The sequence below is a fragment of the Pistacia vera genome, unplaced genomic scaffold (assembly GCF_008641045.1).
Source record: "Pistacia vera cultivar Batoury unplaced genomic scaffold, PisVer_v2 Contig462, whole genome shotgun sequence".
Taxonomy (NCBI): domain Eukaryota; kingdom Viridiplantae; phylum Streptophyta; class Magnoliopsida; order Sapindales; family Anacardiaceae; genus Pistacia; species Pistacia vera.
The window spans coordinates 1,157,605-1,173,908 of NW_022196293.1; the positions used below are offsets into that span (position 1 = coordinate 1,157,605).

At 33.1% G+C, this 16,304-nt stretch overlaps 2 protein-coding genes and 1 long non-coding RNA gene across 3 annotated transcripts; 1 reads left to right on the forward strand and 2 right to left on the reverse strand.

Annotated features, from left to right (window-relative positions):
- Window positions 1-10,081: 10,081 nt before the first annotated feature.
- LOC116145480 lies at window positions 10,082-10,664 on the reverse strand. The gene is made up of 3 exons (XR_004130384.1): window positions 10,489-10,664; window positions 10,310-10,375; window positions 10,082-10,149 (listed from the first exon to the last, which is right to left on the reverse strand). It is a non-coding gene; the product is annotated as an uncharacterized LOC116145480 (long non-coding RNA).
- Window positions 10,665-14,286: 3,622 nt separating this feature from the next.
- Window positions 14,287-14,811, reverse strand: LOC116145524 (probable (S)-N-methylcoclaurine 3'-hydroxylase isozyme 2). The gene has a single exon (XM_031430978.1). The coding sequence runs from the start codon at window positions 14,809-14,811 to the stop codon at window positions 14,287-14,289; it is 525 nt and encodes a 174-aa protein (XP_031286838.1).
- On the forward strand, window positions 14,810-16,304 carry LOC116145525. The gene is made up of 5 exons (XM_031430979.1): window positions 14,810-14,831; window positions 14,888-15,144; window positions 15,274-15,360; window positions 15,589-15,761; window positions 15,921-16,304. The coding sequence occupies exons 1-5, from the start codon at window positions 14,810-14,812 to the stop codon at window positions 16,030-16,032; spliced, it is 651 nt and encodes a 216-aa protein (XP_031286839.1). The 3' UTR covers window positions 16,033-16,304.

Genomic DNA, 16,304 nt, shown 5'->3' on the forward strand with positions numbered 1-16,304 from the left:
GCATCGCATTTATTTCATATTTTTCTATCCATAATCACGTGTGTCTCTTGACCAATCAACGTTGCGCACGTGTCGATTAGTTGGTGTTAGAATCACGCATCAACAGTAACTTATATGCTGTCTAGTTAATTTCGAAATGATATAAAAGTTTAAAATTTATGATTTATCATGAAATAAGAATGTGAATACCCATGTTTGTCTAGAATTTGATAATGGAATAGAACATGTTCATCAGAAGCTAAGACATTTTATAGTCTGGAATATGAATGTGATATGATCCAGCAACTCAAGTTGTCGACAGAGGGGAGGAAACATCCTTGCGCAGAAATAGATTTTTGTATTATTTGAATCATTTGTTCTATTCTTTTTGTTTGTCAATCATGCAAATTCAAATTTAAACTCCATCGTCTTCTGGAAAGGAACAATGACAAGCCAGAAAATTTGTTCAGATATAACGTTAAATAATAATATAGTGCAGATGATTTAATAAAAACAATATTTTTGAAAATTTATTATTAAGATTTTAGTATTTTTTAATTATATCATGTTTTGAGTGACGATCATATATAGTTTCATTACATACAGATAAAAATTTACTGCCTATTGATTTTTTATATGATTTTGTATTTATTTTTTAGAAGAACTATGATTAAGAATACTATTACTAATGGACAAATAAAATTAACTAACATGTTCTTTTTACCTTAAATATTGTTGTTTGTAGTATAAAAAAAGTAAAAAATTTGTGATATATTTTTGATAGTGGTTGATTAAAAAAGTATTCAAAGTGCTTGCAAGAAATTTGTATAGGCCAAAATTCATATTGGGCCTGATGAGATCCAATTGCAATGATAATATGTGATGGCCTAGAGTCTTGGCTCAATCTCGATTGGACCCACGCTTAGAATACCTTGAGAACTGTCTGCTTTATGAGTTGGGCCACTCCCGAGTTAAGGTGAACTGGGTCTTGCCCATTCACCCACAGCAGTCCACAAAGGGATCAAAATCCCACTCAATTTCCATTTCTTGTAGGATCTCGTATCCAACCCAAATTGGAACTCCCTTACTAAGTAGGATTCAGAGTCCTACTAGAATTCCAACCTCATGGGTTCACCATACAAAGAGAGGCAAACCCTCTCATCAGGGTATCTCCCCTAAGCTCCAACTCTCGTACTGTCAATCCCACAGTCTACTTCAACTTCCCTACACTGCTAAAGCTCCCCCCTAACCTCCGGGTTACCCTCCGCAGGTCTGTCTAGGTTGTTAGTAGCTCGTCCCACAAGATTTTGTCTTTCATTCAATTGTAAATTTTAGCATTTACAAAATTCAATGCAAATTCTGATAGAGAATACATGTTTGGTGAATCTATGCAAACACCAAATTGTCAATATGAGAAGTAGAATTAGAAACAATTTTTTATATGACGGACCAATTACATCTTGCTCTACCTTCTTCACTACTTTATTCATCTTTCACTAACAACCGTTGAGTTTCTTGTAACATAGCCATAATTTTTTATTTTTTTTATCAGTGATTAATATTATTATTTTCTTAATACGACACTTAATTAAAAGTTTTTTATAGTTAAAGAACTTAATTATGTGAGCATCTATATATTTATATAATGCTGAAGCATATTGTTTTTTCTGACGTCACGTAGGATTGATATATGATCGCCATGTAGGATGTCGTTAATTGGTCCCCGTGTTTGCTGTTTATTGGGCTTGCTATAATAGGGATTATTCACTTGCATTCAGTTAATGTATTCAATACAAATCTTTCGCATTCCTCTTTTAATTCGAGATCTTTCACATTCCTCTTTTAATATTTATATAATGCTAAAGCATACTGCTTCTTCTGATGCCACGTAGGATTGATATATGATCGCCATGTAGGATGTCATTAATTAGTCCACGTGTTTGCTGTTTATTGGGCTTGCTATAATAGGGATTATTCACATGCATTCAATTAATATATTCAATACAAATCTTTCACATTTCTCTTTTAATTTGAGATCTTTCACATTCCTCCTTTAATATTTATATAATGCTGAAGCATACTGCTTCTTCTGACGCCACGTATGATTGATAGATGATTGACATGTAGGATGTCGTTAATTGGTCCACGTGTTTGCTGTTTATTGGGCTTGCTATAATAGGGATTATTCACATGCATTCAATTAATGTATTCAATACAAATCTTTCACATTCCTCTGTTAATTTGAGATCTTTCACATTCCTCTTTTAATTTGATAAATTACTAATGATTCGCTTGTGTGTTATTGATTTCCATGAATATTAAGGGATTGCTATAATAGAAATTATTCACATGTATTCAATACAAATCTTTCACATTCCTCTTTTAATTTGAGATCTTTCACAATCCTCTTTTAATTTGATAAAAATACAACATATCTTTTCACCTTCATGAAATTCAATAATACACTTTATTAATCTATTAATATTCAACATTTATTCATGCATGTTAATTATTATTATTAATTAGTATTAATATTTTTGTACCCCTTCACATTTAATTAATTATTATTAATATTAATATATATTTATCCCTTCACATTCAATTAAATGTTTTTTATAAAACGTATTATCATTTAACATTTAATACAAATCTAAAAATTTTAAACTCATCCAATAACAATAAAACATTTAAATCAAAATAACCATAACCAATAACATACAAACACTTACTAAAAAATACCATTAACAAATGGAAGACAAAAGACCAACTATTGTCAATCCAAAATCCAAACAAACAGAAGCGTGCAGTAAATAACATCAACTGATTACTCTTATAATCCTTCTACATATCTACTTTTACATGTCCATTTTTTTTATTTTTAGCAGGTCAAGCAGCAACATCAGATGGTTCGCCTGAACTGGAAGGTATTCTACAAAACCTTAAAGTCATGCTGGACAAACTCAACACTGCCAGAGTGATGAACAGAGATATAATGAATGCTTTGTTAGAAATAACAGGCTCAACCATACATGTAATATTCGATTTACGGAAACGTGAATCCCTGATTATTTTCCAAAGAAAAGGAACTTGGTATTCCTCAAGGAAAAAAATAGAACTATATATATAAACAGTTCTATTATAAATAAAATCAATAAAAGATTCACAGTTTATTGTTCCCACTGAATGATGATACCAGAAGCTAATATAAATACTGTTTATTCTACAGTTAATGCATAATTCTACATTACTATTTTATACCTTTTAATCCATTTCTTAAAGATTCCATTTCATTGTATAACTTAATGGGTTGGATTTAGATTTTAAAAGTTTTTTTAATTAAGTAGTGAATAAGTTTCTTAACAATTGAACTTAAACTTATTATATATGTGTTGAATGATTCATTTCTTTGTATAATTCAATGACTTAGATTTAAATATTGATTTTTTTTATATGTTCCGTAAAATGACATGAGAACTAAATGTCTATAGTTGTTTTTGTTCTCAGAATGATCCAAAATTGTCTTTTTTGTAGATTGGCTATATGGCGATATGTGGGATTGGTTCCAGTCCGGGTTTGGAGGGTGTTGAGAGATGGAGTTTAAATGGGAATTTGTCAACAAGGCTGATTAGTAGGCAGTTTGTGGGAAGTCAAAGTCATGTGTGATGTTTCAAAGGAGAAGTTTTGGAGTTCAGTGTTCATCTTCGAGGAAGGTTGTTTCTCGAGTTGAATCTAAGGTTGTTTCTATGGAGGAAGAAGAGTCAAGGCATGTTATGAGGTTCAAGATGTCTGATTTCAAGATTCTTGATCATGTTAGCCTTGGCCTTGCTAGAAGGGTATGATTGTGTGAAGAATTCAGATGTTTATTGGAAATTTGATGGCGGTGTTTGATTGTTTTTGTGATTTAATTGAATTGGGATTTCCTGTAGGTTGATGAGGTTGTTTTTGAAGCAATTGTGAATGATTCTAACATGTGTCATTTCTTTTTTGTTTCCTTCTCATTTTTTTCTTATGATATGTTAGACTAAGGCGTGAACTTATGATGTTTGTATTGTGAGATTGCAGCCCTTTGTATAACACAAGAGTTGTACAAGAAAACTAGATGAAACGTAAGATCAATTGAGGAGTGAGTAACTTCTATTGCTACTGGTAGTGCTTTTGGGAACCAGCATGGTTATTGGTGATGGCATTCTAACTCCGTCAATGTCTGATATTATTTTTTTCATACATTACATATATTTTCCTTGTGAAGTTATAGATTGATTATGGTACATAGCGTAATGGTATGATTTTGTCCATAGATCTCCATCAAACTGGATATGATATGTTTTAGCTACTGCACAATGTATTAGCTTCCAAGAATTGTACAACTTTCTCTTACTTTGTCACATTTAATGCATATATAGTATGTGTTTATATGTGTGCATGTGCATGTGTGTGGGATGGGATAAATGGGTAACATCCTTTTAATTTTTTTTTTTTTTTTTTATCATAAATGAACTTGATTAGTTCTCAAACCCAGCAGCTAACATGATGGAAAGCAAAGACCATATTCGAAAGGTAATCTTTTCTTTTATAGAGAAAAAATTTGATGATTTATGTGCCAACTTAGTGTAATCTTAAAAGCACTTACTCTTTAAGTTTTCTTAATGTCTAAATGCAGTTGAAATTTTTTTTTTCTTGGTGCTTTTATGCAATCAGACTAAATTTAGTAACCCATTATTTTCTTTGAGTATAAACTCAAACTTCTTGCAGAAAGAGTTTTTCAAATCGAAATTTTTAGGTTTTTAGTGAACTTTTGCGTTGAACTTAAGTTTGGATTAAAACATATGCGGATGTTTGACAAATTATTGGATATTCATATTCATATTTGACTAATTTGACTAACCTCTTGACTTGAGGACGAACTAAGATCTAGCATCAAGCTCTTTGGAGAATCAATGATGCCTGTTTCATTATCAGTTTTTGATATATTCATGGAGCTTGGAACTACAGTTCCCATCTTTCTCTCTGTGCTTGACTAAGAGTTGTTCCACCTACAACAACAACCTATACACCACCTATTGAGCAATCGAAAGTGGTCATTGCAAGTGTAGCCAGCCATTGCCCCACTCACAGGTGCTTACTTTAAACCATTGTTTGTTTATGAAATTTCATATTATTACTAATTTATTTCTGAACGTAAATTAATTCAGTTTTGATTCCTTTATTATGCAGCCAACCTTTGGCAGTGATGGTCACAGTGAGCATTGATGGGGGTGACATTCGGAATAATTTAATGAACACTTCTTTTTTGGCATAGACACAGTATGAACCATTTAAAATATATATGTTGTCCATTTATTTTGTTTTTCTGTGTCTTATAAACAATGTTATATTGCAAAGTGTTTATCAATGAAGCATATTTTATTATCAAAAAGTTGCAAACTTACATTCTTAGATAGGTTATACATGTTTTTGTTGTGGACTCTATAGCCAGTAATAGTTTGTGTTTTGTGGCGAATAGAGTTTGGTTGGATGATAAAGGATGACAAGTTTTATTTTATTTTATTTTTGCTAATTTCATGGTGTTGGGTAGCCTTTTAAAATGGTGAAAGATTAACTGTTGGACCTCAAAGTAATGGTTATATTCCATGCAGGAACTACTAATTTTAAGAAGGGCAAAATTGTCATTTCATTTATATTATTATTTACCAAATTGTTGTAAGAAAAGTGTTGCAACTCTTCTTTTGCTTCGAAAAGGGAATATATTCCTATCACTAAAATGTTCCAGTATTATTTCGTTCTTCAATTAATTAATTTATTTGTGTCAAAACCACTTTCATAAGTTGCGGGACTTTCAACTTCTATGTATTGAATTCAATTAATTCAATTCCTGCTGAATTACAAACTGACCATTTCAATCTTCCATCACTTGCATTTTATCAAATTAAAAGAGGAATGTGAAAGATCTGTACTGCATACATTAATTGAATGCATGTGAATCATCCCTATTTTATCAACACCAATAAGCAGCAAATACGGGGACTAATTAACGACATCCTAAATGGTAATCATATAACGATTCTCAGCAATCTTTAAACATAAAAACCACCCGATTAAAAAAAAAAAAAAAGAACAATAACAAAATGTTCTATTATAATCAATATTTGACATATTATTTGTGAAACAATAGTCGTTTAAAATTTCTTAAAATATAAAAATTCAATAATAAAATAAAAACAATATAATAAATAAACTCGCGCAACGCATGTGCGTGCCATCTAGTTTTATTAATAACAAAAGAAAAATGTACATCTTATAAAGGAACTATAGTTAGACATTAAATATCAATGTTTTTATACCTAGAATGGGCCTTGACCACTGGTCTGGCCAACGGGTCGAACTGGTGACATCATGCTGACATTAATATAACATAATAAAATTTTAAAACTCTAATAATTAATAAATTTCATGCTGACGTCATATTAACATAACGTGTTTGATGTCATGTTGACATCATCATTTCTTTGATCCATCAGTTGAATTGATGACTTGGTACTATTAGGTCAATTTAACTTCAAGGCAATTCAGTCTAATGGCTAAAACGGATTTTAGCAATTCAGTTAAACGAATTAGAGATCAATTCCAAGTCGGACCGATCAAACTGGCTAGTCTGGCCTGGGTTTTAAAACCATGCAAAATATATGTTTCATACAACAATAAAACATAAAAGACAAAGTTAAATCGAACAATGACCATGTAATGCAAATATAGCGAGACACTATTTAAATGTATGATGAAATGAATAATATTAAATGTATAAATTTCTTTTACATATTAATTCACAAATATTGATATGCTATTAGATGATTAAATGATTTCAAATTAGATATATGTGAAACAAATCAAAGTGAAAGATATATCAAGCATACATGGTTCTCATATCAGTTTGTTTAGATGACATAGGATTATTCAATTTTTTTACAAACCACATTTTTCAATAATTTTTGATACAATCTTTAAAGAGTAGAAAACTTTAGTTTAAACATACGACTTTAATTTAAAAGTGAACAATATGACAAATAATTGATAGTTTGATGTCACAAGATTATTAAATTTAATTCACATCTTGTTGTGCCAAAAATACACTAATGTCAGCACCACCAATTAGAGTTCAACAAGCACTTAAAGATAGGGTGATATTAGCTGTCAAAAACTCAAACCACCTTCAAGAGATATTTTATATCAATCCTATCTCATTTTAAGATAAGGATTAAGGAGTGATTCTCATGTGTCAAGATAACTTGCAAAAGCACTCATTACATTGACCCCAAAGGTATAAATGGGCACCTCTCTTCGTGAAAAATGAGTTGGTTGGGCATATGAGAGTCAGATAAACATTTGAGCTTTATTATTTTTTCTTTGTCGCATTTCTCTATTTTTGTACACCTTATAGGCAATATTAGAAAAATAGCCATACAATAATAAAATAACAGTGGATGTAGGATTCGCTTTAAGCATCCGAACCACTATAAAAATCTCTCTTGTCAATCTATTATTTATGTTTCATCAAACATATGTAATCTTAGCACCATAAACACTTCTCGTAAATCATTCACCTGTAATTTCTAAGAGTAGCTTAGCATTTTGCACGTGTGAGTCGTTGGTATCAAAATCAAGCATCAACAGTTTGGTGCTAGAAAGAGAGCATGATTCACATCAACTCTCCATGTTTTTCCAGCAAGCCTCTAAATCTTCACATTATCATATGTGAAAATCTGAAGCCTACTCCCCATCAGAGCTCTCAGATCGTGTCGTCAGATCGCAGATCATATGCATCAGAGCTCTCAGATCGCTGATCGCATGTATTAGAGCTCTCAGATTGCGTGGCCAGATTGTAGATCGCACGCATCAGAGCTCTCAAATCGCATGGCCAGATCACAGATCGCATGCATCAAAGCTCTCAGATCATGTTGCCAGATCGCAGATCCCATGCATCAGAGATCTTAGATTGCGTAGCCAAATTGCAGATCGCACACATCAAAGCTCTCAGATCGCGTGGCCAAATTGTAGATCGCACACATCAAAGCTCTCAGATCGTGTGGCTAGATTGCAAATCGCATGCATCAGAGCTATTAGATCGCACTCATCAGACCTCTTTGATTGCGTGGCTAGATCGCAGATCGCACGCATAAGAACTCTAAGATCGCATGGTCAGATCGCTGATCGCACGCATCAGAGCTCTAAGATCGCATGGCCAGATTGCATATTGAACGCATCAGAGCTCTCAGATCGCGTGGTCAGATCGCACGTATCAGAGCTCTCAGATCGTGTGGCCAGATTCTTAGATCAAATCACATCAGAGCTCTCATATCGTGTGGTCAGATCGCACGCATCAGAGCTTCTAGATTGTGCTTCCGAGCATTTAGATCATGCGTTCAAGATCGTTGAGATCACGAGTTCATATCATTTAGATCGCGCTTTCGAGCGGCCAGATCATGCATCCAAGCACTCAGATTGCGCGTACAAGATCGTTAAGGTCACGCGTTCAAATCATTTAGGTCATGCTTCCGAGTGGCCATATCATGCTTCCAACACCCAAATCGCGCTTACGAGCGCTTAGATTGCTGATCTCGAGTTCTCAGATCAAGCTTCGCGCTTTCTGATCGAACTCTTTATGATATATGCTTTCTGATCAAACTCATTGTGCTCTCCGACAAATCGCAAAGAGCTCTCGAGTTCTCAAATTAATATGAAGCTCCTTGCGCTTCATATCAAGCACCTTATGCTCTTTGATCGAGCTCATAAGCTCGCTCATTTGCTTGAGATCGCACACTGTGGATCGTTCAGATCGCATGCCTCAAGCTCTCAGGTTGAGCCCCTATCAAATCGCGATCAGCTCTTAGCATTGAGATTGCGAACAGCCTCAGGTCGTGTTATTAGCTCTCAAATCGTGATTAGTTCTCGGTTCTTAGATCAAGACCAGCTGCCACCATAAAAAAAAAAAAAAAAAAAAAAAAAAAAAAACACGTAGAAAACTCAAAATAGCCCCAAAACATGCCCAAACAGTGGATCTTCGCCCCAAAAATGGCCCCAACTGGATTCCCTAATTGCCATGATGTAGAGCCCAGAACGAGTTTTCTGTGGATGTCTTACGGACTCCAAAACTTCACCTGGATCAAAAGTTATGATTATTTTAAATTGGCTTGTCCGTTTAAGGCCTCTAAGTCGTGCGTTTGGGCTTCTAACGTTAGCTCTCTCTAGGAATTCATCTACTAGACTGTCTAGACATTTTATGTCAATTATCATATCATGCTGAGCTTTAGATCGCATCAGAGCTCTCAGATCGCAGTTTTAGCTCTCAACTCCCGATTATGCTAGGCGTAGTTTGAGCTCTTCAATTCGAGACTACAACCTATAGTGCGATAGCCATTTGGATCTAAGACATGAGTTTTTAAAGTGCAATTACGCACTCCAAAAATTGGGGGGGTTTTGTTGTGCCAAATATACACACTAATGTCAGCACCACCAATCAGAGTTCAACAAGCACTTAAAAATAAAGTGGTATTAGCTGTCAAAAACTCAAACCGCCTCCAAGAGATATTTTATATCAATCCTATTCCATTTTAAGATAAAGATTAAGAAGTAGTCCCCACGTGTCAAGACAACTTGCAAAAACACTCATTACATTGACCTCAAAGGTATAAATGGGCACTTTTCTTCATGAAAAAGATGTTGGCTAGGCATATGAGAGCTAGACAAACATTTGAGCTTTATTATTTTTTCCCTGTAAGCAAAGCATTTCTCTATTTTTGTACACCTTATAGGCAATATCAGAAAAATAGCTAGAAAATAATAAAATAACAGTGGATGTAGGAATCGCTTTAAACATCCGAATCACTATTAAAATCTCTCTAGTCAATCTATTATTTATGTTTCATCAAACATATATAATCTCAATACCATAAACACTTCTCATGAATCATTCACATGTAATTTCTAAGAGCAGCTTAGTACTTTACAGGTACAAGTCATTAGTGTCATAATCAAGCATCAACACATCTAATAAGATTTAAGTTACCTTACCTTTAAAGATATAAGTCAATAATATATATATATATATATATNTCATATTGCTCTTCAACAGCCTCTCATCCTCTCAACCATATCTCCCAATTTAAGATCAAAGATCTGCCGCAATCAACCAATCATAAAAACATATAATCCACAACAAATTAATCAAACATCAGACTGCACAACTACAATCAACCAGTCGTAAAAACACATAATCCACAAAAATTAAACAAGAATTAAACTGCAAACCTAATATATAAAAAAATAATTAAGTTACCTGAATCGAAGGCTCAGGAGATCAAGAGGTGCATAATCATCCATAAAACCGAGGCTGATTATAAACCTATGGAAAGAATAATTTCATCACAAAATAAATCAATAGAACAATAATAATACGCTTATAAAGATCACAAAATAAATCACGGAAGAACAATACTAGCTTCCACAGACACAAACCTTCAGGAAATACCGAGGCTATATCTGGTATCAATAGATAGATCGTGTAGCGATCTAACAGATCCTGAGGAAGAGGACATGGATGAAAAGCGAATAGAAAGAGATCTGGATCAAAGAGAAGAAAAGGAGAGACGTAGGAGAGGAAAACGCTGTGCAGAATAAGTTAATGGAGATTGAGGAAGGGCAGAACAGATTAATATATAGGATATTGAATGGAACGGATGGACACGATTAAAAAGTAGGTATTAGATGGACGGCTAATATCGATATGCACCTAACGTGCCTAATTGGATAACCGTGTTCGTATAAGCCTTGAAATGAACGCTAATTATAGCTGGATACACGTCAGCTATTATGCTGACCTTGTGAAACACGACTCTCTAGCCGAACCAGCACTGCTGTAAAGATATGATTTGTTCCTCCAATCTCTTAGCATATACATGTGGAAAAGATTGTGTTGTACTACATAATATCATTAAAAAAACCATTTTCTGGTCCCTGTTACTTTTTGTTGTCATCTTAAATTGAAAGAAAAATAGTGGGAGTCTACAAGCGTTTGAACGTTTGCTAAGTAGCTGGAAAATTCATTCCTATAGAGTTTAAGAGATAATTACATGAATCATCATGCTCCATTTGTTTGTTTGTTTGTTTAAGTTTTTAGGATAATATTTTATTCTGAATAACATTTAATTAAATTGAATAGAATTCCTTGAACGTTTGGTAAGTAGCTGGAAAATTCATTTCTATAAAGTTTAAGAGATAATTACATGAATCATCATGCTCCATTTGTTTGTTTGTTTGTTTAAGTTTTTAGGATAATATTTTATTCTGAATAACATTTAATTAAATTGAATAGAATTCCTTGAACGTTTGGTAAGTAGCTGGAAAATTCATTTCTATAAAGTTTAAGAGATAATTACATGAATCATCATGCTCCGTTTATTTGTTTGTTTGTTTAAGTTTTTAGGATAATATTTTATTCTGAATAACATTTAATTAAATTGAATAGAATTCCTTGAACGTTTGGTAAGTTGCTGGAAAATTCATTCCTATAAAGTTTAAGAGATAATTACATGAATCATCATGCTCCGTTTGTTTGTTTGTTCAAGTTTTAAGGATAATATTTTATTCTGAATAACATTTAATTAAATAGAATAGAATTATAAGAAAGTGTTTAGTATATATTTTAAAAATATTTAGATTATTTTTAAATCCTCACATTTGTAAATTTAACTAAACATCTCTTACAATAAAAATTTATAAATAAAAAAAATACCTCCACTCATCTAACTATTGTTGACAGTCGACCACCACTGTAGGATGATAACCGAAACTCATCGAAATGGTATACGATTGACTAGATCTAACCGATCATGTGTTAATTTGACATTTTTCAACCAAATCTACTATAGATTTAATAAAAAACAACCAGATATTTAGCTAATGATCAACAGCCACTCAATTACATAATTTTACTCCATCAAAACCGTGTGACAAGCAAAACTCTAAATTCAATTAAACTGGTTTTTAATCTTTATATCTCAATCAATATTAGCATCATCGTAACAAATCTATTTTCAAATTATATATTACTTTTCTCATTATTTATTATTAAGATGATATTATCAAATCAGTCCAAATGTTTAGTATCAATTTAAAGCTGCTTATGGGTAAGGCCTAAGAAGATTACTCCAGTAATCCATTTTTCAATCCAATCATTATCGTGCTAATCCTATTTTTGTTCCAATTTTACCCTCACTTAATAAAATTTTTGGACACAAATGCCCTCCTTTGAATGTCAAATAACAGTTGACCCAACCTATTGAATGACTTCTTTAACCTTTTTAATTAATTATTTAGACAAAAATACCCTATATAATAATAATAATTATAATAATAATAATAATTTTGTAAGGTATTTCAATAAAACAATATCTAAGTATTTTTTGTAATTACGATTAACCAAATACATTAATTATTTATACAGTCCACACCCATTAATCTTCAAGGTTATCTGTCTCATCGGTATTTATTATTATTTTTTTTTTGGTAATAAAACATTATTGGAACCAAAGCTTAACAAAAATTGTCAAAATCTGATTTTGGTCTTTAACGACAGCTAAATATCAAATAGTTAACAGGAAACAGTCATATCAGCACAGGAAAAGACCTAGCTGGTTGTACGCTGTTCTGACGATTGTTGGTTGCCGTCTAGCGATGGTGACCGGCTATCCTCTTCCGTGATTAGGGTGTTTTAGTTAATTTTAAACTTTTATTGTAGGGATATTTAGTTAAATTAACAAATATAATGGGTTAAAAAAACAATGTAAAATATTTAGTAATCTATATAATATGCCCACCAATTTATTCCTCATAACCAAACATATAAATATAATATACCCACAAATTTATTCCAACCTAACTAAATATATTTTCTTAAACATTCTTAGTAATTTAATATATTTTCCAGTAATATAATATTCCATAAACCTGCCGCACCTTAACCTGTAAATTGAAGAGACTTTTTGGAAACTTAATGGATTTGAAATTACTAGCACATTTGATTATAAAGAAATAGGAAGTAGCGTTAAGGTATGGTGTCAAAAAAAAAAAAAAAAAGTCAATTAGACCGCGGGGCTTTCTAATGAAGGGAACAAATTTGGCCCAAACTAAGGCTGTGGTAGACAGCTTTTCAATTAATTACTTGAATCGTGGGATTCATTCGATCTGAATCACTGGAAGATTGAACCAAAAACTCAATTGGGAAGAATATTTTATTTTATAAATTTTTGTTTACTTGACAAATTCCTAAATTCGCTCCTTATGTTGAAGAATACTGTCAATACTCACAATATATTATTATTTGAATAACGTAATGAAAAATAAATCCTCGAAATTCTGCACTCCTCACCAATATATTTTATATCACTAATTGGTTGTGTTTCCGTTGACTATTGAACAGTTTCAATGCAACTTGTTAAAAACTTTTGAATCCAAACAACTATGACTTAGTTTTCCTATATACATAAAAGTTGAGTTCTCAACTACCTCATGGGCTCTGGATGGTCGAGTGATTCGATAGAGACTCTTATATATATTATTCATGAGGTTACAAGTTCGAGTTACTCCTCAATTGCTAATAGGGGTAGTCACTGGAGCTCTTATTTGACCGATAGTTCCAAGGTCTGGGACACCTCTGGTCATAAAGGGAAAAAAAAAAAAAAGTGGAAAAAAAAGGTTGAACTATTATTTATAAAGCTCAATTCAATTGAACTCTCATCATGTTAATATGGTGATATAACAAGATAATATTATATAAGTTTTCTTGATATTATCTTTATTATATACATTTGTTGTTAAGATGTATACATATATACAATTATGGAGTTAAAGGAGACTTGATTTTCACATATATTTTTCTACACTCGTAAGAGATGATGTTGTCAATTAAACTAAAGCTAATATCTACTATTCTAAGAACAATGGCTTCAGCCTGATTCTTTATCGTTAATATATAAGAGAAATTTTTGCTTATAAATTACAAAAGGTTAAAAGAAAACTTTATTAAGCATGTATGACACAAGAGCCTGTAAATATTGTCAGAGGAATCAAGGAATTGACATGTCTACCAGATTCCCCAACAAAGCGAATAAAACAACAGCTAGCACAACACCTGCAGCCAAAACTGCAGCTCTAAATTGAAAACACACCAAAAACACAATCAATGTTGATAAACAAAATCAACATTTTCTCTATTATTATTTTCATATTTTGGACTAGGCTGAAAAACAAGCCGAATCATTTCCTTGCTTTCGATATTACAACAAGAGGTTGCAGCTTTAACAATGTCACTCCGAATTTTTCATTCATGTCTAGCTTCTGAGGTTTCATTGTATCTGGAAGAGACCACTCGAAGTGATGAATTAAAGATGCCAAACCCAACTGAACCTGCCTTATAGCCATCGGCATTCCTGCACAAATTTTCCTTCCACTACCAAACGGCAGGTACTGAAAATCATAGCCTTTGTAATCCAAACTAGAATTCAGGAACCTCTCTGGTTTAAAACTCAAAGGCTTTTCCCAAATGGTAGGGTCTCTTGCAATTGCCCATACGTTCACGAAAACCTGAGAGTCCTTAGGAATGGTGTATTTCATCACCTCACAATCTTCGATCGCTCTGTGTGGAAGCAGAAGCGGCGCTGGAGGGTGTAATCTCAAAGTTTCCTTGACGCATGCATACAAGTAAGGAAGGTTGGCTAGATTTTCCTCTGTTACAAAATCTTCTGAGACTCCTTGTGCAAGCTCTTCGCGAATCTTATTCATGGCTTCCGGATTCTTCAGGAGTTCCGCCAATGCCCATTCTACTGTTGAAGTTGTACTATCAGACACTGCAGCCAAGAGTTCCTGTANAAATACAATGAATCCCGCTTAAGAGAATTGCCATGCCAAATACTTGATCCTATTCCACTGGGAGAGGGTGCTGGCATTGGATATATGAAAGGGGTTGACTCCAAGGAAATCCCCGAAGGTTCAACTCTATATGATCTGGTTCAAATGGGAATTCAGCAAACACATGCGGCTGTTAGTGCGGTTGTTCGTTTAAGGAAAGAGTTATCACTTGTGAAAGATATCCCTGTTCTTATTGCAATTGATCAAGTGAGCACCGGCTCCATATTTCGCAGCCTAAATTTTAGTCAATTTTCTTTTTCCACTATGATATCTCTATCAGTTGGTTATGGCTTTCTGTATCTATTGAATGAATTTGTTGCTGTTACCTATATGCAGTATAACAACTGGTTTACATTCAGTGAATATGAAGAGCCAGTCACTATTCGTTCTTGTCGACCAGTGCATTCTAGAGAATTGACAATGGTTAGTACCAACTTTTCTTTTTCTTAAATTTTTATGTTTAGGTTCATAATATTTTTTTGTATATGGTAAACTGTATTAAATTTAATTATTATTTTTTTCAATTTTATGAGCTTATGGTTATTCAAAACATCTTTAGATGAGATGGTTGCCTTTGTTTCTTGTTTTGCTGTCCTAGATGCATTTTTGTCCAATCAATGACATTTAACTTGTCATCTCTGTTCTTGACAGGTGAATGCATTTAGGTCTATGATGCATGATGAAATGATGGTAGGTGCTTTCTCTCACTCAACTGCTGTGGGAAAGCTTCGCAAAGACTTACCAGATGTTCCGGTGGATGCCCGTTTTAATTTGCCTCGCTACAATGTTGATGAAGCAGCAACTGTTTGCCATTACTACCTTAGGTATGTTTAAGGGACTTTCTAGATTTCAGATTTACATAAAAGGGTTATTATCATCTCTCTTTGTTTAGCTTCTTTTTAGATATTCAATTTTCCACTGTAGATGTATAGTTGGGAAATATTCAGCTTTGTGCTTCTTTTTTTGTTTTCTTTCTCTGGCAGACAAAGACTCGTAAGCAGGGAGGTATTCACAGAGGAAAATTGGAAGAAAGTGTACTATTTATCCAACGGGAATGGAGTAGAGATGAGATCTTTGGTTCCGTTGATGCGATGACGTCACGTGTAAGATGAACCTGAAAACTTGAAGCAGCTACCGCAGAGAAGAAGGGTGAGCAGAGTGGGGGTTTTTGAGAGACATCTGCGGTGGATCCAAAAGAATGAAAGGAAGCGTTACTGACTCTTCATTTCCTTTTCTCTACGTGTCTTAGATCACATTTAACAAAAATGCATTCTTGCATGTAGAGTTTTGTCTTCATATGATATCTTTCGACGGTTATTTCTGGTTTTTAACTGAGCAGGGAATAAAATAAATAAACTTTAAAATAA

Excerpts from the sequence above, each read along its gene's own strand:
- LOC116145524 (XM_031430978.1), bottom strand. The coding sequence starts at position 14,811 with ATGAATAAGATTCGCGAAGAGCTTGCACAAGGAGTCTCAGAAGATTTT.